Genomic DNA, 22,332 nt, shown 5'->3' with positions numbered 1-22,332 from the left:
CTTTAAGTATAAAAACATTCAGTATAGGCGGGGTTACCACATGCGAAATCCTAATTGGGAACAAATTAAAGGGGAGAAAAAAAAAATTAGGTTACACTGCCTTTATAATTTTTGCATTAGAATCAATCTTAACAGTGAGTGAATGTCATTTTCTGAGTAGCAACTTTTTCTCTTACTGGTAAAAATATAGTAATATTTTCCTTTAAGAATATTCATCTTCAAAAACATTTTAGGGAAATGATCCTAGCAGAGCACTGAGTGCCATTTTTAAAGTTACTTACTTGCCAATTCTCAGTTTTCCAACCTCACCCCTTCCCGTAGCTTTCATCCATTGCTGTGCCAAGTATTTAGGAACCTAAAACAACAAAATAATTTAAGCAATAAATTACAATGCAGAGATAAACGATTCTGAAAATGATTCATACTTAGATCAAAAAGCAGAAAAAAAGGCCATGCACACTCAGATTTATAGTTAATGGCACAGTTTTAGAATTCTCAAAATGCTAATAAGCTGTAAATATTAAATTTAGCCTGTGACTATTTGCTTCACTCTGCTGATAGATGTCTATTATATTTGAATATCAAACAAAGTCTTTACAGCAGAAATTGGAAAACTATCAAACCATCTGAATGTTTATTTGCTCGGTGCCACTTTCCACGCTTGCAAGTGGCAGTGTTTAAAAATTGCCTGTCTACAGCATCTTCAAAGAAAGCAGACATCTAAAACAATCAGCTGTCTTTACTTATCTTTAAATCCCTCTATACATTGTAAGGCAAATGCATGAGCATCACTTTAAAGGGAATACGTTGCTTCAATTCTTTAGAGCAGGTTTACCAAATTCCAAGAGTAACTGCTCGTGCAATTTTACTTTAGGCTCCTAACTTTTTTTTCTTTATTACTCTACAAATCCAGGAACCTGGCTTATAAAAATGTACTATTTAGCTACTTTGTGGAGTATTGTTCATATGTCTTTCCAATTCCAAAGTAACCCCTCCAAAATCATTGCAGGCTCCTAAGTGTGTGCATGTGTGAACCCCTGTTTCATGTATATCAAACGTAAAACCACTACTTGGTTCTTCACCATTAATGATACTTTCATAATTAAAAATAATCTCCTGAACTGTAAGCCTTCTGCAGCCAAAGTACATTTCTCAGTTGACTAGAGAGTTACTGAAGGCCTTACGAGTTGGACTATGGCAATATGTAGACAGGTTAACCCCTTAAGGACCAGCGACGTACCCTGTATGTCACTGGCCTTTTTTTGGGACTTGATTGTTTTATAGCGCGGTCTTGCCACCAGTGTTGAGACTGCTCTATTCCACAAAGCCTGCTGGAGGGAGGGCATTAATAGCGTGTTCTTGCTAGACTTGTGCTATTATGCCCGGAAAAAACCCTTAACGACCAGTGACATACAGGGTACATTGTGGTCATTAAGGGGTTAAAAGCCATAACTAGACGGGCACACTCTGATCCTAACGAAGGAAGAAGGCAGCGGACGCTCGTGGCATTCGTCTCTTTTCTGAGCTTGATTTATTCTTGTTAAAGTGCAACACAATAAATTCTGGATTTGCACAAATCTTAGGGTGTTGAACTTTCACAAGAATAAATCTGGCTCGGAAAAAGAGACAAATGCCAAAAGCGGCCACCTTCTTCTGCATTGGGATCCAAATTCACACGTCTAGCCATACCCATAGGGCAGAATCACTTATACACTTTATGTTTCTTCTTCAAGATTCAAGCAGTCTTAAAGAGAGAGAAAGGTTTTGTAATTTTACTCGACACTTAAAAAGGGATATGAAACCCAAATATTTCCTTTTGTGATTCAGATAGAGCATAAAAATAAAAAAATAAAATAAAAAAAAAGTTTCCAGTTTTCTTCTATTATCAGATTTGTTTTATTCCCATGATATTTGTGTTGCAGAGATAACTAGAGGTTGTCTGGAGCACTAGATGGCAGGACATAGTGCTGCCATCTAGTGTTCATGCAGATGAATCACATTTTTGCAATACTGCTGCCATATAGCGCTCCATATACGTGCACGCTCTTGAGTTTATGTCCCTGCTTTTCAACAAAATATACCAAGAGAACAAAGACCATTTGATAAAAGTAAATTAGAAAGTTGTTTAAATCTGAAAGTTTTCTTTTTCATGTCCCTTTAAATAGAATGAAGAAAATGAAGAAAATGAATGCAGTTTACAGTAAATTCTCTCTCCCTAGTAGGAACATAGTAATTACAGATCAATATAATACTACATTAGTTTTACCAGATACAAGCAGACAATGAGCGCCTTACAAGTACTTACTACAAGTGAAAAGCACAAACCTCAAGAGAATGCGCTCGCCCGGGCAATGAAACGCTAGAAAAACTACAACAGAAGGATACATTTTTAAAGATGATCTGCCGCTCAAACATACAGACAACTGTGATGCATTTTTGCATTTCATAAAATGGGGCTCAAACTTTATTCTTAATTTAAGAGCAAACAAACATTTAAAGGGCCATAATAGTAAATAACAATAATAATAATAATAATAATTACATGCTCTATACAGTTAGAAAATGTTATTTTATGACCATCGAACCCTGCTTTAGTTTGTTTAATCTCCTCTGTGGGTCGATAGTTATAACATTACATGCCCATACGGATGAGCGTGTCATTTTTAGACTTTTATGGCCTTTTAACAAACAGAATTATTAAGATTGCATAGTGTATGTTATTTTATATAAATATCTTTATTTATAATTATATAAATTATATTAATGTAGACTATTACTAAGCATAGGTTTGTAAAGGTTTTACGTCCTGATTCATGCTCTGAAACTACATTAGTCATTTGTCTAGATTAAAGGACCACTCAATGCAGTAGAATTACATCATTACAAAATAAATAATAAAGACAATGCAATAACACTTAATCTGAATTTTAAATAAGCAGCAGATTTTCTCTTCTGACAAACATTAACGAATCAGAGACTAGTATACGTATACCCTGTGAGCTTGTGCACACGCTCAGTAGGATCTTGTTCCCCAAAAAGTGTGAATATAAAAATACTGTGCAAAATTTGATAATGGAACTAAATTGGAAAGTGTCTTAAACCTGCATGCTCTATCTGAATCATAAAAACTTTATTTTGACTTGAGTGTCCCTTTAACCCCTTAGTGACCAGACCAGTTTTCAATTTTCTTACCATTAAGGACCACAGCTATTTTTACATTTCTGCGGTATTTGTGTTTAGCTGTAATTTTCCTCTTACTAATTTACTGTACCCACACATTATATACAGTTTTCCTCGCCATTAAAGGGACACTGAACCCAAATGTTTTATTTCGTGATTCAGGTGGAGCATGCAATTTTAAACAACTTTCTAATTTACTCCTATCATCAATTTTTCTTTGTTCTCTTGCTATCTTTTTTTGAAAAAGAAGGCATCTCATTTTTTTCGTTTAGGACCCTGGACAGCACTTTTTTATTGGTGGATGAATTTATCCACCAATCAGCAAGGACAACCCAGGTTGTTTACAAAAATGGGCCAGCATCTAAACTTACATTCTTGCATTTTAAATAAAGATACCAAGAGAATGAAAAAAAAAATAGGAGTAAATTAAAAAGTTGCTTAAAATTGTATGCTCTATCTGAATCACAAAATAAAAACATTGGGTTCATTGTCCCTTTAAAAAAAAATTTTTTTTTTTTTTAAATAAATTTTTATTGAGGTTAAATATGCAGTACAAGAGAGAAAGTATTATACGGGTGTCATAAACATATACAAAGAAAGAACATATCCATCGTATTGCCACAATATATAGTCATATCTGTTACATCACATTTATGCAATATATGTTAGAAATAAACCTCATATTTTCTGTATTTTCTTTAATACTATTCTACATATCAACATAAAAGAAATAAGCATGTAGCAATTTAGAGTATATATATGATATAAAGAATATAAATCTTTTAAGCTTTTTAAACTTTTGAAACCCAGAGTAATGTAATGGGCGAACAGCAAATTGTGGCTTACAATATATAAGAACAAAAATGTCAAGCTAGAAGGTATCTGAGCCTATTGAACAAGAAATTAACTATACTTGGAGAAATAAGTCTCACGAGCAGGATTGGAGAAAAAAAAAAAAATATGTCTTTAAGGGGAAAATTGCACACAGAGGTAATCCCCAAACTTTTTAACATGAGTCCAAGTTCAGTCTCAGCCAGGCAGTCAGGGTGTGATAATAAAGACTGCTATGTTAGAAACAGATAAAAAAAAAAAATCCAGCGTGGTGCTTACATATGAAGTAGTATGTGAAAAAATGAATCTATCAGTGGAACAGAGTGTATATCCTATATTTAGCCGATTCCAGATCGGCTCCTGCCATGTATTGGGGCCAGCTGATAAAGATGATCCGCAACCAAAGTCAGAGTAAACCTCCCTGCCCCATCAGCTGCTGGCTATGAGTGTCCCTTTAAATTGACTTTCTAAAGAAACCATTATTTTCATCATATCTTATAATTTACCATAAACATTTTTTGTAAAATATGATGAAAAAAATGGAGAGAAAAAAAAAAACTTTTTCTAACTTTGACCCCCACAATCTGTTACACATCTACAACCACCAAAAAACTCCCATTCTAAATAGTTTCTAAATTTGGTCCTGAGTTTAGAAATACCCAATGTTTACATGTTCTTTGCTTTTTTTTGGCAAATTATAGGGCAATAAATTACAAGTAGCACTTTGCTATTTCCAAACCATTTTTTTTCTCAAAATTAGCGATAGTTACGTTGTAACACTGATATATGTCAGAAATCCCTGAATAACCCTTCACATGTATATATTTTTTTTTAGTAGACAACCAAAAGTATTGATCTAGGCCCATTTTGGTATATTTCATGCCACCATTTCCCTGCCAAATGCGAACAAATAAAAAAAAAATGTTCACTTTTTCACAAACTTTAGGTTTCTCACTGAAATTATTTACAAACAGCTTGTGCAATTATGGCACAAATAGTTGTATAAATGCTTCTCTGGGATCCCCTTTGCTCAGAAATAGCAGACATTTTTTGGCTTTGGCATTACTTTTTGATAATTAGAAGGCCGCTGCGCACCACACTTGTATTATGCCCAGCAGTTAACAGGTTAATTAGGTAGCTTGTGAGGGTAATTTTAGCTTTAGTGTAGAGATCAGCCTCCCACCTGACACATCCCACACCCTGATCCCTCCCTGACACCCCTCGAACAGCTCTCTTCCATCCACTACCTCACAATTGTCACTACCACCTTAAGTACTGGCAGAAAGTCTGTCAGTATAAAAATAAAGGTGCATTTTTTTTTCTTTTATATATTATCTGAAGTGTGGGATCCCCCATTACCCCCCAACAAGCTCTCTAACCCTCCCCCCTTGACCTATTAGCCACCATCTTAGGTGCTGGCAGCTGTCTGCTAATACGTCCCAGTTTACTAAAAAATTGCCCTTTTTATATTAAAAAAAAAAAAAAATTGTAGTGTAGCTGCCACCCCTCAATACCCTACCCCCCTCCCGATCCCTTTCTCAACATTCCCCCCCCCTCCCTCTCCCTCCTTGGACTTAATGTAGCGTGCATGCGCGCTAAGGTACAGTAAGGAACAGGATCCAGAACTCCCTCCAGCTATGGGCCGCCCACCCACCAACCAACGATCGGCACCATCGCTGGCCGATGCAGAGAGGGCCACACAGTGTGGCTCTCTGCATCGGTGGGTAAAAAAAGAAAATTTATGCTTACCTGATAAATTTATTTCCGGATACGGTGATTCCACAGCTTCATCAATTACTGTTGGGAATATCACTCCTGGCCAGCAGGAGGAGGCAAAGAGCACCACAGTCAAACTGTAAAGTATCGCTTCCCATCCCACAACCCCCAGTCATTCAACCGAAGGAAAATAGAGAAAAAGAAGTAGTAACACAAGGTGTAGAGGTGCCTGAGGTTTAGTAAAAAACAAATGGTCTTGAAATAAAGGGCTGGGTCGTGGACTCCGTATCCGGAAATAAATAAATCTATCAGGTATGCATACATTTTCTTTTCTTTAATAAGATACGGTGAGTCCACGGCTTCATCAATTACTGTTGGGAACCAATAAACAAGCTAGAGGTCACAGATGAATAGGGAGGGACAAGACAGGCAGACCAAAACAGAAGGCACCACCACTTGGATAACTCCACTCCCGAAGCAAAAATAAAAAATTTATAAAACTTGGAAAAAGTATTACCAAGTTGTCACCTTGCAAATCTGTCCGCAGAAGCTTTAATTTGAAAGTCCAAGAAGAAGAGACAGTCCTCGAGTAATGAGGCATAACTCTCTCAGGAGACTGCAGCCCCGCAGTCTGAAAAATAAACAAATTAAACTTCTCAACCAGAGAAAAGAGAAGTAGCAGAAGCTTTCTGTTACAGAGAAAACAAACAAAAACGGATGAAAAAACATTAAGCACGCACAACATCCAAATTGTGCACACACGTTCCTGAAGAGATAAGAATGAGGATACAGAGAGGGAACAACAAATTCCCAAACAATATATCCACTTAGGATTAAAAAAAAAAATCCTATCTGAAATAAGATAAAGCGAATCACACTGCAAAGCCGAGAGTACCTAAACTCTCCGAGCAGAAGATATAGCCAGAAAAAAAACTTTAAAATCTATGGAATGCTATGGCTCAAACCGAGTCTGCTGCAAAACTGTAAAACTCCAAGAGGAGCGACAGACTTAAAGGGACACTGAACCCAAAAAAATTCTTTGCGATTCAGATAGAGCATGCAATTTTAAGTAACTTTCTAATTTACTCCTATTATCAAATTTTCATAGTTCTCTTGCTATCTTTATATGAAAAAGAAGGCATCTAAGCTTTTTTTCTTGGTTCAGAAAGTTGCTTAAAATTTCATGCTCTATCTGAATCACAAAAGAAAATAATTGGGTTCAGTGTCCCTTTAAACACCAGCCTGATACTTACCAGGGTCTGACAAAAAGATCACACGTCTGGCACAGCCGCCAGACATTTGTGTAGAAAAAGATAACACAGAAATCTGAACCTTCAGAGAACTGACTGATCACCGTCCTCCAGTCCTTCCCAGAGAAAGGGCAAAACCCCTAGGAATCCTGCCCTACTTTCAAGAGTAGTCCTGGGATTAATACCAATCAGAGAATTTACGTCATACCTTATGGGAAAAATCATCAGTAACAGGCTTGCGAACCTGAATCATGGTCTCAAAAGACCATACAGTAAAACCATGCTTAGACAGAACCAAGCATTTAATCTCCAAGCAGAGATTTTCAGAGAACACAAAAGTTGGATGAAAGAATGGACCCTGAATTAGAAGGTCCTTCCTCAGGAACAACCACCCAGGTGGAAGAATTACATCTCCGCTAGGTCTGAAAACCAGATCCTGCGACCGGTTAAAAAAAACTATGCTTACTCCCGTTTGATACGAGCAATGGCCCGTGAAAGGAGAGCAAACTGAGGAACAGGGATGTCTATTACGTTTACTGGCGGTTCCTGGGGATTTTAGTCTGAGCAGCCTGCCGATTTCTTGACCTATAACTTAACTTGGAAGCTTGGCGTACTGCCAACTCCAGCACCTCCCATTCAAGGATTAACCTGGAGAACACCTCTAGGAGAAGTGCCCACTCCCCGGGATGAAAAATCTCACTGCTCAAGAAGTCCACTCCCAGTATTCACTCCTGAAATGTGAATAGTGGATAAGCAACCAATGTGAGCGTCTGCCCACCGAACAATCCATTCCATGCCAATCATGGCAAAGAAAATCCAGGTTCCTACCAGGTGGTTAATGCAACCACTGAGATGAAATTGTTCAACTAAAACCTGAAAAGCCAGTTAAGACGACTGAAGCCAAGTCATCAGAGCATTGAAGATCGCTCTCAACTCCAAAATGGTTATGGGGAGAGAAGACTACTCCCAAGTCCATAGTCAACAACCCAACAGGCTAGCGACCGTGGTCACTATTACTCAGGAAGGTCTCCAGAAGCATGCGCCCCAAGACAGATACTCCTAAGAAAACCAAAAAGATTCTGGAGAATACAGACAACGATCCTGTCACCTCTCGCAAGCTAAGCGAGTGCTTTAAAGGGATGATGTCCAATGAAGCAACCATCAGACCAAATACCTCCATCCATTGATCCACTGAAAGGTCAAACAGTAGAGTGCCGAAAGAGGCAAGAGAAAAAAAAATACTCTAATTTCTGACCTCTTTCAAAAAAAAAGCATTTGGAGATAGGGAAACTAATATGGTCCCTAAGAAACTACCCCTGTAGCTGGAACAAGGGAGCTCATTTTCAGATTCACTCCCATCCATGGGAATGAAGAAAAATAACAAGATCTCTGTATGGGAGTTTGCTTGTTGAAAGATGATTCCTGAACCATTGTGTCGTCCAGGAAGGGTAACCAATACCCAGAGACCTGATCACTGCCAAGATAGCTCTCTCTGGGAGCCGTGGCAGGGTCAAAGGGAAAAGCCACAAGCTGAAAGTGTTTGACAAAAAAAAACAAAAAAACACAGGGACTTGGAAGTACACGTCCTCTAGGTCTATGTTCACCATGAACTGACCCTATTGGACCAAAGGAAGAATTGAACCACTGGCTTCCATTTTGAAGGATGGTACCCTGAGAAAACTTGATGACACACCTAAGATCCATCATAGGATGAAAAATTCCCTCTTTTCCGTAACCATTAACAGGAGTGAATACAATTCTAGACCCTGCTCCCTTACAGGAACTAGAATTATCACTCACAGGAAAGAGAGGTTCCAAACGCACTTCAAAAACGCCTCACTGTTATCTGGCTTGCAGATAAAATTGAGAGGAGGAACCTGCCTCTGGGAGGAAGTATGAATTCTATGTAGAAACCCTGAGATACTATGTTCGCAGCCTATATGGGACATCTCGTATCCATCTTTGAAGACAACCAGAGAGATTCCGCCACCCACCTGGACCGATCCCGGTTTGGGGGAAAATTCCTTTAGTGTATATCAGAAATATTCCTGCCAGATCAGGATCAAACAAGGTCTTACCCTTGTAAAAAAGCGCCAGAAGCTGGTCTCAAAAGGAAAAATCGATTGACCCTGAAAATAGCTACAACGTCCGCAGGCTAGCACAATGAAGCCAGATATCTTGGCTCCCGGCTAAAAAACTTGCATTATAGCCTCAGGAATAAAAGAATTAGCTAGCTTAAGAGCCTTAATTCTGATCTGGGTCTCCTCCAAAGGAGTCCCTACCAAATTGGATCGAGCAAGGGATCGCACCAGTAAAATTCAGCTCGTGACACAGAAGCAAACAAACTTCCATGTAAACTTTAGCTTAGCCCATTGATCCTGAAAAGAACAGAACAGTTATCCTCTCTAGGAATCGTAGTTCGCTTAGCCAGAGTAGAAATACCCTACTACTTAAGGCACCGTGCGCCTTTAAAGGAGACAGCGACAGGAAACATTGTTTCTATAACAGGAGATGGGGAAAAAGAAATCCCTGACCTCCCATTTCAGAGAAAAATCTCCTAGCACGGTCCGGAACAGGAAAAACTTCCACAGAGAAATCCAAGTATTTATAAAATTTACTAGATTCTTAGGGTTGACAACGACATACGTATTGGAATCGCCCCAATTTAGCCAAAACCTCTAACCATACACGAAGGTGTTCAGGCTTAATCTGAAAGATACTCTTCAGCATCAGGTGAAGGAATTATACTGTCCGAATCTGATATATCACCCTCAGGAGCTACTAGTGACTTGCACCGCATCAGACTTTTGAGGGATAGCAACATTATCTAACAGAAATAGAGCAGAAACCTTCACCTCCTCCTTGCACCGAAGGCAAAGAGAATGACTGGGGGTTGTGGGAAGGGAAGCGATACTTAACAGTTTGACTGTGGTGCTCTTTGCTCCTCCTGCTGGCCAGGAGTAATATTCCCAACAGTAATTGATGGAGCCGTGAACTCACTGTATCTTAAAAAAGAAAAGGGTATTGCAGGATGCCTCAATATTTAGGCATCACTAAAATATCGTGAAAGCGGCTGGAAGCAATCACGGTCACTTCCAGCGCTTTAAAACACTGAAGACGTTCAGGGTACGTCCTTGGTCAATAACGACCGTTTTTTGTAGGATGTTCCCTGCCCTGGAAAATGGAAAGTTTTAAAGAGATTTGTACTGCCACTAGTCAGAGCAGCAAGTGGCGAGATGTGCTCCATTGAAATCAATTGAGCTGCTACAATCTCACAGACCGTTGGCTTCCTGCCACAAGTGACCACTTACAGTGTCAAGGATACCAACAACACTAAACAAAAAAGTTATACAAAATAACTGCTATAAAACAGTCCTCTCTAGTGTGCAAAAAAGAAACCTCTATAAAATAAAAAAAATAAAAAAAGTTGAAGAAAATAAAAATATAAAAAAAGAGGCAACATTGTCATGTTTGATAGTGACCTCGAGTGGAGATACTTGAATATGGCAATTTTTTTTTTTTTTTTTTTTTTAAATCCTGCATGAACACCCTAGGACGCCCACTGTCAACCCTTTATACATGTCTGTAAAATAGCCATTCTCTCCGGAGAAACTACTTTAACATAACAAAAATGTGACTATTTAAAGGAATAGTCTAGTCAAATTTAAACTTTCATGATTCAGAAAGGGCAGTCATTTTAAACAACTTTCCAATCTACTTTTATCATATTTGCTTTGCGCTCTTTGTATTCTTAGTTGAAAGCTAAAACCTAGGTAGGCTCATATGCTAATTTCTAAGCCCTTGAAGGCCGCCTCTTTTCTGAATGCTAGAGGGTATATGTCCATGTGTTCCATATAAATAACATTGTGTTCACGCCCGTGGAGTTACTTATGAGAGGACACTGATTGGCTAAAATGCAAGTCTGTCAAAAGAACAGAAATAAGGGGGCAGTCTGTAGAGGCTTAGATATAAGGCAATCCCACAGGTAAAAAACATAATTTATGCTTACCTGATAAATTTATTTCTCTTGTAGTGTGTTCAGTCCACGGGTCATCCATTACTTATGGGATATATTCTCCTTCCCAACAGGAAGTTGCAAGAGGATCACCCAAGCAGAGCTGCTATATAGCTCCTCCCCTCACATGTCATATCCAGTCATTCGACCGAAACAAGACGAGAAAGGAGAAATTATAAGGTGCAGTGGTGACTGGAGTTATAATTTTAAAATTTAGAACCTGCCTTAAAAAGACAGGGCGGGCCGTGGACTGAACACACTACAAGAGAAATAAATTTATCAGGTAAGCATAAATTATGTTTTCTCTTGTTAAGTGTGTTCAGTCCACGGGTCATCCATTACTTATGGGATACCAATACCAAAGCTAAGTACACGGATGATGGGAGGGACAAGGCAGGAACATTAAACAGAAGGAACCACTGCCTGTAGAACCTTTCTCCCAAAACCAGCCTCCGAAGAAGCGAAAGTGTCAAATTTGTAAAATTTGGAAAAAGTATGAAGTGAAGACCAAGTTGCAGCCTTGCAAATCTGTTCAACAGAGGCCTCATTCTTAAAGGCCCAGGTGGAAGCCACAGCTCTGGTGGAATGAGCTGTAATTCTTTCAGGAGGCTGCTGTCCAGCAGTCTCATAGGCTAAACGTATTATGCTACGAAGCCAAAAAGAGAGAGAGGTAGCCGAAGCCTTTTGACCTCTCCTCTGTCCAGAGTAAACGACAAACAGAGAAGAAGTTTGTCTAAAATCTTTAGTTGCCTGTAAGTAGAACTTCAGAGCACGGACCACGTCTAGATTATGCAAAAGACGTTCCTTCTTTGAAGAAGGATTAGGACATAATGATGGAACAACAATCTCTTGATTGATATTCCTGTTAGAAACAACCTTAGGTAAAAACCCAGGTTTAGTACGCAGAACTACCTTGTCTGAATGAAAGATCAGATAAGGAGAATCACAATGTAAGGCAGATAACTCAGAGACTCTTCGAGCCGAGGAAAAAGCCATCAAAAACAAAACTTTCCAAGATAAAAGCTTAATATCAATTGAATGAAGGGGTTCAAACGGAACACCCTGAAGAACTTTAAGAACCAAGTTTAAGCTCCACGGAGGAGCAACAGCTTTAAACACAGGCTTAATTCTAGCCAAAGCCTGACAAAAGGCCTGGACGTCTGGATTCTCTGCCAGACGTTTGTGTAAAAGAATAGACAGAGCTGAAATCTGTCCCTTTAGCGAACTAGCGGATAAACCCTTTTCTAAACCCTCTTGTAGAAAAGCTAATATCCTAGGAATCCTAAACTTACTCCATGAGTAACTCTTGGATTCGCACCAATATAAATATTTACGCCATATCTTATGGTAAATTTTTCTTGTCACAGGTTTCCGAGCCTGTATTAATGTATCAATAACCGAATCCGAAAACCCACGCTTTGATAGAATCAAGCGTTCAATTTCCAGGCAGTCAGCCTCAGAGAAATTAGGTTTGGATGGTTGAAAGGACCCTGAATTAGAAGGTCCTGCCTCAGAGGAAGAGACCATGGTGGACAGGACGACATGTCCACTAGGTCTGCATACCAGGTCCTGCGTGGCCACGCAGGCGCTATCAGAATTACCGATGCCCTCTCCTGTTTGATCCTGGCAATCAGCCGAGGTAGCAACGGAAATGGTGGAAACACATAAGCTATGTTGAAAACCCAAGGGGCTGCTAATGCATCTACCAGCACCGCTCCCGGGTCCCTGGACCTGGATCCGTAACAAGGAAGCTTCGCGTTCTGGCGAGATGCCATGAGATCCAGATCCGGTTCGCCCCAACGACGAATCAGTTGAGCAAATACCTCCGGGTGAAGTTCCCACTCTACCGGATGAAAAGTCTGGCGACTTAGGAAATCCGCCTCCCAGTTCTCTACGCCTGGGATGTGAATCGCTGACAGGTGGCAAGAGTGAGACTCTGCCCAGCGAATTATCTTCGAGACTTCCAACATCGCTAGGGAACTCCTGGTTCCCCCCTGATGATTGATGTAAGCCACAATCGTGATATTGTCAGACTGAAATCTGATGAACCTCAGCTTTGCTAACTGAGGCCAAGCTAGAAGAGCATTGAATATTGCTCTTAATTCTAGAATGTTTATTGGGAGGAGTTTATCCTCCTGAGTCCACGATCCCTGAGCCTTCAGGGAATTCCAGACTACTCCCCAGCCTAGAAGGCTGGCATCCGTTGTTACAATCGTCCAATCTGGCCTGCGAAAGGTCATTCCTTTGGACAGATGAACCGGTGACAACCACCAGAGAAGCGAATCTCTGGTCTCCTGGTCCATATTTAGCAAAGGGGACAGATCTGAGTAATCCCCGTTCCATTGACTGAGCATGCATAGTTGCAGCGGTCTGAGATGCAGGCGCGCAAATGGCACTATGTCCATTGCCGCGACCATTAAGCCGATTACCTCCATGCACTGTGCTACTGATGGGCTTGGAACGGAATGAAGGACACGGCAAGCATTGAGAATCTTTGATAACCTGGACTCCGTCAGGTAAATCTTCATCTCTACAGAATCTATAAGAGTCCCTAGAAAAGGAACCCTTGTGAGTGGTAACAGAGAACTCTTTTCCACGTTCACTTTCCCCCCATGCGACCTCAGAAATGCTAGAACTATCTCTGTATGAGACATTGCATTCTGAAAACTTGACGCTTGTATCAGAATGTCGTCTAGGTACGGAGCCACCGCTATGCCTCGTGGTCTTAGTACCGCCAGAAGTGAGCCCACAACCTTCGTAAAAATTCTCGGGGCCGTGGCTAACCCGAAGGGAAGAGCCACAAACTGGTAATGCCTGTCTAGAAAGGCAAACCTCAGGTACCGATAATGATCTTTGTGAATCGGTATATAAAGGTAAGCATCCTTTAAGTCCACCGTGGTCATATATTGACCCTCTTGGATCATGGGTAGGATGGTTCGAATGGTTTCCATCTTGAACGATGGTACCCTTAGGAATTTGTTTAAGATCTTTAAGTCCAAGATTGGTCTGAAGGTTCCCTCTTTTTTGGGAACCACAAACAGATTTGAGTAAAATCCTTGTCCCTGTTCCGATCGCGGAACTGAGTGGATCACTCCCATGATTAAGAGGTCTTGTACACATTGTAGAAATGCCTCTCTCTTTACTAGGTTTGTCGATAACCTCGAAAGATGGAACCTCCCTTGTGGAGGAGAGGTTTTGAAATCCAGAAGGTATCCCTGAGATGTAATCTTTAACGTCCAGGGATCCTGCACATCTCTTGCCCAAGCCTGGGCAAAGAGAGAAAGTCTGCCCCCCACTAAATCCGTCTCCGGATAGGGGGCCCTGTCTTCATGCTGTCTTAGGGGCGGGAGTAGGCTTTCTGGCCTGCTTGCCCTTGTTCCATGACTGGTTGCCTTTCCAACCCTGTCTGTAACGAGCAGTAGTTCCTTCCTGTTTTGGAGCGGAGGAAGTCGATGCTGCTCCTGCCTTGAAGTTACGAAAGGCACGAAAATTAGACTGTTTGGACTTTGGTTTGGCCCTGTCCTGAGGAAGGGCGTGGCCCTTACCTCCCGTAATGTCAGCAATAATTTCCTTCAAGCCGGGCCCGAATAAGGTCTGCCCTTTGAAAGGAATGTTAAGTAGCTTAGACTTGGAAGCTACATCCGCTGACCAGGATTTAAGCCAGAGCGCTCTGCGCGCCTGTATTGTGAATCCGGAATTTTTAGCCGTAAGTTTGGTTAGATGTACTACGGCATCTGAAACAAACGCATTAGCTTGCTTAAGGGTTCTAACTTTGCTCAAAGCCTCATCCAACGGCTCTGTGCGAATCGCCTCTTCCAGAGACTCAAACCAAAATGCCGCTGCAGCCGTGACAGGCGCAATGCATGCAAGAGGCTGCAATATAAAACCCTGTTGAACAAACATTTTCTTAAGATAACCCTCTAATTTTTTTATCCATTGGATCTGAGAAAGCACAGCTATCCTCCACCGGGATAGTGGTACGCTTGGCTAACATAGAAACTGCTCCCTCCACCTTAGGGACCGTCTGCCATAAGTCTCGTGTGGTGGCGTCTATAGGGAACATTTTTCTAAATATCGGGGGAGGGGAAAAAGGCACACCGGGTCTATCCCACTCCTTACTTATAATTTCTGTAAGTCTTTTTGGTATAGGAAAAACGTCAGTACACACCGGTACCGCATAGTATCTATCCAACCTACACAATTTCTCTAGAATTGCCACTGTGTCGCAATCATTCAGAGCCGCTAATACCTCCCCTAGTAACACACGGAGGTTCTCAAGCTTAAATTTAAAATTTGAAATTTCTGAATCCGGTCTCCCCGGATCAGAACCGTCACTGACAGAATGAAGCTCACCGTCCTCATGTTCTGCAAATTGTGACGCAGTATCAGACATGGCTCTCGTGTCATCCGCGCGCTCTGTCCTTAACCCAGAGCTATCGCGTTTGCCCCTTAATTCGGGCATATTATATAATACTTCTTTCATAACATTAGCCATATCATGTAAAGTGATTTGTAAGGGCCTTGATGTACTTGGCGCCTCAATCTTACGCACCTCCCGAGCGGGAGACGCAGGTACTGACACGTGAGGAGAGTTAGACGGCATAACTTCCCCCTCGTTGTCTGGTGATAATTTCTTCATCGGTACAGATTGACTTTTATTCAAAGTAATATCAATACAATTGGTACACATCGTTCTATTGGGCTCCACATTGGCTTTTGAACATGATGAACAAACAGTTTCCTCTGAATCAGACATGTTTAAAACAGACTTAGCAATGAAACTAACAAGCTTGGAAATCACTTTCAATAAGTTTACAAGCAATATAAAAAACGCTGCAGCGCTTCAAAAATACAGATATAATTAAACAATTCTTAACAAGAAGTGTATTATTAGCAGAGGATTGCACCCATTAGCAAAAGGATGATTAACCCCTCAATACCCAAAACGGATAAAACAGATATCAATTAAGATTTAACGCTTTTAATCACAGTCAGCACACTGTCACAGATCTGCTGTGACTGATTACCTCCCTCACAAATGAAATTTGCAGACCCCTGAGCTCTCTAGAGACGTCCTGGATCAAGGAGGAAGAAGCAGGAAGACTGTGCAAGAATTTTAACTGCGCAACAAGGCGCTAAAACAAGGGCCCTCCCACTCCAATCACAACAGTGGGAGCCCTGATATAACGGTTTCCATGCAGAAAAATATGTTAGCCATGTGGAAAAAAATCATGCCCAAAGCGATTTATCACCAAAGTACCTCACAAAAACTAATAACATGCCAGTAAACGTTTTATTAAAAAACAACATTTTTCAATGTCATGCAAAGCTATCACTAAGCCTGCTACCAGTCGCTACCACTGCAGAGAAGGCTTAAGTATTATTTCAGTGTTAACAGTATTTTCTCAGTCAAATTCTAGTCCCTAGAAAATAACTCGACTGCGCATACATTTATCAGCCTGATACCAGTTGCCACTACTGCATTTAAGGCTGTACTTACATCATACGGTAACAGTAGTATTTTCTTAGTCAATTCCATTCCCAGAAAATAAAGTACTGCACATACCTCATTTGCGGAGGACCCCGCAAGCTATTCCCAGTTTCTGAAGTTACCCCACTCCTCAGAATGTCGAGAACAGCCAGTGGATCTTAGTTACGCCTGCTAAGATCATAGAAAAAAAACGCAGGCAGTTTCTTCTTCCAAATACTGCCTGAGATAGAAAAACAGCACACTCCGGTGCCATTTAAAATAACAAACTTTTGATTGAAGAATAGTTAAGTAAAAACTCCAGCTCCTCTCGCGACCTCCTTCTTTGTTGAGGGTTGCAAGAGAATGACTGGATATGACATGTGAGGGGGGGAGCTATATAGCAGCTCTGCTTGGGTGATCCTCTTGCACCTTCCTGTTGGGAAGGAGAATATATCCCATAAGTAATGGATGACCCGTGGACTGTACACACTTAACAAGAGAAAGTATATTAATATAACCGTGTTGGTTATGCAAAACTGGTGAATTGAGTAATAAAAGGGATTATCTATCTTTTTAAACAATAACAATTCTGGAGTAGACTGTCCCTTTAACATTTACATTCTATTATAGATCTCATTTTGCAAACATCTTTCCAAAGGGCTGCAGTTCTATATCGTACAGCAAATGTGAACCATGAGAAATGCGAAAAACAAAATAGATCATGTATTGGGCCACTTAACACAAGTTCAACTAAATATGTTAATGGCAGAAAAGTTCATTAGTGTTTGGATAGAAAATGTAGGTGAAATGAGCCTCTTGCATTTCAAACATGATCTGCCAGAACAAGAAGATCCCTTAACAGCATAAAAAAGGGTTTATTAATCTACTCCACTTTATTATTACAAATCGACTGCATGTATTAACAATTAATAAAAGTATTTATAACAATTATAATCTTTATATAGATTAAATGTTTATTGATAGCATCATTTACAAGGTTTTGCAAATCAACAGCAGTTCAGGAATATCTCACAAAAAAGCCAGGCAGAATATATGTTCCTTGTCTTTCCTTGTGTGTCCAGTTAGGGATATGTATAAATACAAAATTATTCTTATATAAATAAAATATAATAAATAATATAATAAAATCTTAAAATACATAAATAATGTTCATGGACGGGCTAAACTTTTAAAGCCCCCAATGTCCTACCCCCTAATTTAAATAGATGATATTAAAGTAATAGAGGCCAGGCCATGTCAGGAATCGAAAGAAGAGGACACTTGTTGTAATGGTTCATGTAAAGGGGTGGAGTTTAAATTATAGAGAGGGATATTTTTAGGGTTAAAATAAGGGGGTACATTTAGGGATGGAGATAGATTTTAGGGGGAAAAGTTGCAGGTAAGGGTTAGTTGACAGTGTAGGGGATCGCAGTAAAGTTTTATTGTGGGTTGGAGGTCATGGTTAAGCCTTTCAGTGCCGACAGCTCTGAGCCGTTGCAGAGTTTCCCACTCAGGTGCTAACGACGGCTCGGAGCCATCGCTAGCACTCTCCCACCTTGCGGGAGATCTGGGGGCTCCCAACCGCTCCTACCCCGGCGATCGGGCCTGCATAGTGACAGGCATCGCCGGGGTTTCATGTTATGTGCAATGACGTCACCGCGCAAGTTTAATTAAAATTCACAATGTTAAGTATAGGAGCAGGGGCCATGCTGCTTAGAAGCCTGTATCTAAGTAGCTACAGATCCCCAAGACCCACCGTTGGAAAGGTAATCGCCTAACCTTTCCAACAGTGTAAGTCTTGGGGATCTGGAAAAAAAAAAAAAAAACACACCTTACAACAGCTTAGCACTCAAAGGGTTAAAGGAACAATGTACTCAGGCAAGCAGCTGATAAGAGTTAACCCCTTAATGACCGGACCATTTTTCAATTTTCTTACCCTTAATGACAATGGCTATTTTTACATTTCTGCAGTGTTTGTGTTTAGCTGTAATTTTCCTCTTACTCATTTACTGTACCCATACATATTATATACCGTTTTTCTCGCCATTAAATGGACTTTCTAAGGATACCATTATTTTCATCATATCTTATAATTTCCTATAAAAAAAATATAAAATATGAGGAAAAAATTGAAAAAAAACACACTTTTTCTAACTTTGACCCCCAAAATCTGTTACACATCTACAATCACCAAAAAACACCTATGCTAAATAGTTTCTAAATTTTGTCCTGAGTTTAGAAATACCCAATGTTTACATGTTCTTTACTTTTTTTGCAAGTTATAGGGCCATAAATACAAGTAGCACTTTGCTATTTCCAAACAACTTTTTTTCAAAATTAGCGCTAGTTACATTGGAACCCTGATATCTGTCAGGAATACCTGAATATCCCTTGACATGTATATATTTTTTTTTAGAAGACAACCCAAAGTATTGATCTAGGCCCATTTTGGTATATTTCATGCCACCATTTCACCGCCAAATGTCATCAAATAAAAAAAAAGTTCACTTTTTCACAAATTTTGTCACAAACTTTAGGTTTCCCACTGAAATTATTTACAAACAGCTTCTGCAATTAAGGCACAAATGGTTGTAAATGCTTCTTTGGGATCCCCTTTGTTCAGAAATAGCAGACTTATATGGCTTTGGGGTTGCTTTTTGGTAAGTAGAAGGCCGCTAAATGCTGCTGCGCACCACACGTAAATTATGCCCAGCAGTTAAGGGGTTAAATTAGGTAGCTTGTAGGGAGCTTGCAGGGTTAATTTTAGCTTTAGGGTAGAGATCAGCCTCCCACCTGACACATCCCACCCCCTGATCCCTCCCAAACAGTTCTCTTCCCTCCCCCACCCCACAATTGTCCCCGCCATCTTAAGTACTGGCAGAAAGTCTGCCAGTACTAAATAAAAGGAGTTTTTCTTTTTTTAATAAAAAAAAAAAAAAAATGTTTTAGCTGTGATGGACTCCTGCCTTAGCCCCAACCTCCATGATCCCCCCCCCCCAGCAATCTAACCCTCTCCCCTACCTAATTGCCGCCATCTTGGGTACTGGCAGCTGTCTGCCAGTACCCAATTTGCCCCCCAAAAAAGTGTTTTTTTTATTATTTTTTATTACCAATTTAATTTTTTCTGTAGTGTAGCAGCCCCCCACAATACCCCAACCCCCTCCCCCTCCCCCTCCCAGATCCTCATATATATATATTTTCCCCCCTCTTCCCACTCATTGGTGTCAGTGTGGGTAGGTGATCGCGCGCGTGCACGCGCGCCCCCGCACGCTCCCGGCACCCGGCGTGCACATTGCACTTACAGGAGCCGGATGCCGGGTAGCGATGGGCCGCCCACCCGCCTCCCTGTTGCGCTCCCACCAACGAACCGGCCGCATCGCTACCGGTGCAGAGAGGGCCACAGAGTGGCTCTCTCTGCATCGGATGCTTTCTAAATGGTATTGCAGGATGCCTCAATATCGAGGCATCACTGCAATACCCTGAGAGCTGCTGGAAGCGATTGCGATCGCTTCCAGCACTCTCTTAGACAAGTGACGTACCAGGTACGTCCATTGTCACTAACTGCAAGTTTTTGCAGGACGTACCTGGTACGTCACTTGTCATTAAGGGGTTAAAGGGACACAGAACACAATTTTTTTTCTTTCGTGATTCAGATAGAGCATGCAATTTTAAGCAACTTTCTAATTTACTACTATTATCAATTTTTCTTCGTTCTCTTGCCATCTTTATTTGAAAGAGACAACATCTAAGCTAAGGAGCTAGTCAATTTTTGGTTAAAACGCTGGACAGCACTTGTTTATTGGTAGGTGAATGTATCCACCAATCAGCAAGAACAACAAAGGTTGTTCACCAAAAATGGCCCGGCATCTAAACTTACATTCTTGCTTTTCAAATAAAGATACCAAGAGAATGAAGACAATTTGATAATAGGAGTAAATCAGAAAGTTGCTTAAAATTGAATGCTCTATCTGAATCACGAAAGAAAAAAAAAAATTATATATATAATATTCTAAGTAATCTTGCTGAGTGTATAGCTCAAGCTAGCCTCTTCCAAATCGGGGTGCTGTATAATTTTACTCTAGCCAATAGCTGTGCTTTCATTTCAATAATGAACCCTTTGCATAATAATGATGATTATGCAGGCTCACTCTAATTTCATGCGCATCGTACATAGTGGGGCTTTGACATATTAATAGAGTGCAGGTCACAACCACCGCTTTGTTATGGAGATCAGTTGACTGCTCATTGTGACGTGGGTTAATAAACTGCGCATACTTCAAGCCTGGCACTCAGGTAGCCCTCCATGATAGGAGATGTGAATTGTCCCCTGCGAAGTTTCCAATATGCAACCCCAGGCAAATTAGCATTGCAAGTCACTGTATGACATACTATATTAAATAAATATTTGCTGTATTGAATAATAACTACATTTGTATATACAAATACTGAAAAAGAACAAGGGGATATGGGAACGCGCTGTACAAAACAGCATATGAGAGGTAAAGAACTATATAAGGAATGTGGATTACACAAGAGTATAATAAAAAAGTTTATATTTGTTTATAATTGTATTACAATAAGCGATGCCGGCATCTGTTACAAAGTAAAATAGTACAATTAAAATAGGATAAGAATCAACATAAAATATAAAACATCAGTGTGTAGTGCTGTAAGTAACTATAAAAATAATAATATGTTGCAAAGTAACACAATGTTAAAATTTAAACAGAGTCAATGTTACCGTCCTTTCACAATCAGGCCAGTGATTAGAGCAGGGGTGTCCAAACTTTGCTCTCCAGAGGTTTTGGAAAAACCTCTGGAGAGCAAAGTTTGGACACCCCTGGATTAGAGTGTCTGATCCAGCTGTTTATATGAATGCAGGTATGACTTGGAAAATTCCCTCTGCGTTATTTTTAAAACAGCGAAAAACTTGCAAGAATCTTCTGGCTTGTATCCAATGACTGGGAGTTAAATTTCAAAGACACATTCACAGCCGTATTTGCGGGATGTCCCGTGCTGTGGACCGGTTCCGGTCAGGAGGTCAAAGTGCAGGAGTAATGATAAGCAACGACAGACTTCGTTTCTTTGAAGTAAAAATGAATCAGACTGCTTTTAACAAATGTGGGTCATGGGTGGGAATTACGCATATAGAGTCAATTCATATATTAAAGAGGCTCAATGCACCGCACCTACCGCATATGTAAGTCAAGCAGTTGTCTTGCAAGTGAAGTTTGTAACAGTGTCCATATTATTCAGATTCCAGTGCTGGACAGAAGAAAGTAGATCATGGGTATGATGGTATTTCCAGGAAAAAACAACTCTGTGAATTAGAGTTGGTCTCAACCACCTTACATGCTACTTAATTTCACAAGTTATGAGCAAATTTCTACGCGTTTCAGCCTAGTCAGGCCTTTATCAAGATGCTCATTATGGTCTTTCATGAATTTAAATACACTGTGGTTCTCTGTGATTGGATCAGAGAGGGTCATGTGATTAGATGAGAGAAAGTCATATGACTGGGTTTTACCATGATTTTTCACAGTTTAATCAACATTCGTTATATGTTTATAAATACCTCAACATTTTGTTCTATTTTGATGAATGTAAGAACTAATGAGGATTGGAGTAAAAGCATTTAGATTGTGCAGTAGATCTATATACCAGAGATAATACAAAAAATTGTACATGAAATATTTCCATGAAAGATTATGGAAAAATGTGAAAAAATAAAAATAAAATTATATATATATATATATATATATATATATATATATATATATATATATATATATATATATATATATATATATATATATATATATATATATATATATATATATATATATATACCACTAGCAGTACGTATTTGC

General features: G+C 40.0%; 1 protein-coding gene across 1 annotated transcript in view; it reads right to left on the bottom strand.

Annotated features, from left to right (window-relative positions):
* LOC128652563 (general transcription factor IIF subunit 2) overlaps nt 1-22,332 on the bottom strand; it is a 318,545-nt gene that overhangs the window by 257,511 nt on the left and 38,702 nt on the right. Inside the window, exon 2 of the mRNA XM_053705495.1 lies at nt 282-355. Within this exon, the coding sequence (XP_053561470.1) occupies nt 282-355 (74 nt within the window). The remainder of the gene's footprint in view (nt 1-281; nt 356-22,332) is intronic.

Source organism: Bombina bombina, chromosome 3, assembly GCF_027579735.1.
Source record: "Bombina bombina isolate aBomBom1 chromosome 3, aBomBom1.pri, whole genome shotgun sequence".
Lineage (NCBI taxonomy): Eukaryota > Metazoa > Chordata > Amphibia > Anura > Bombinatoridae > Bombina > Bombina bombina.
Note: the sequence above shows the minus strand (reverse complement) of the source record. Positions and strands in the feature narration are given on the sequence as shown.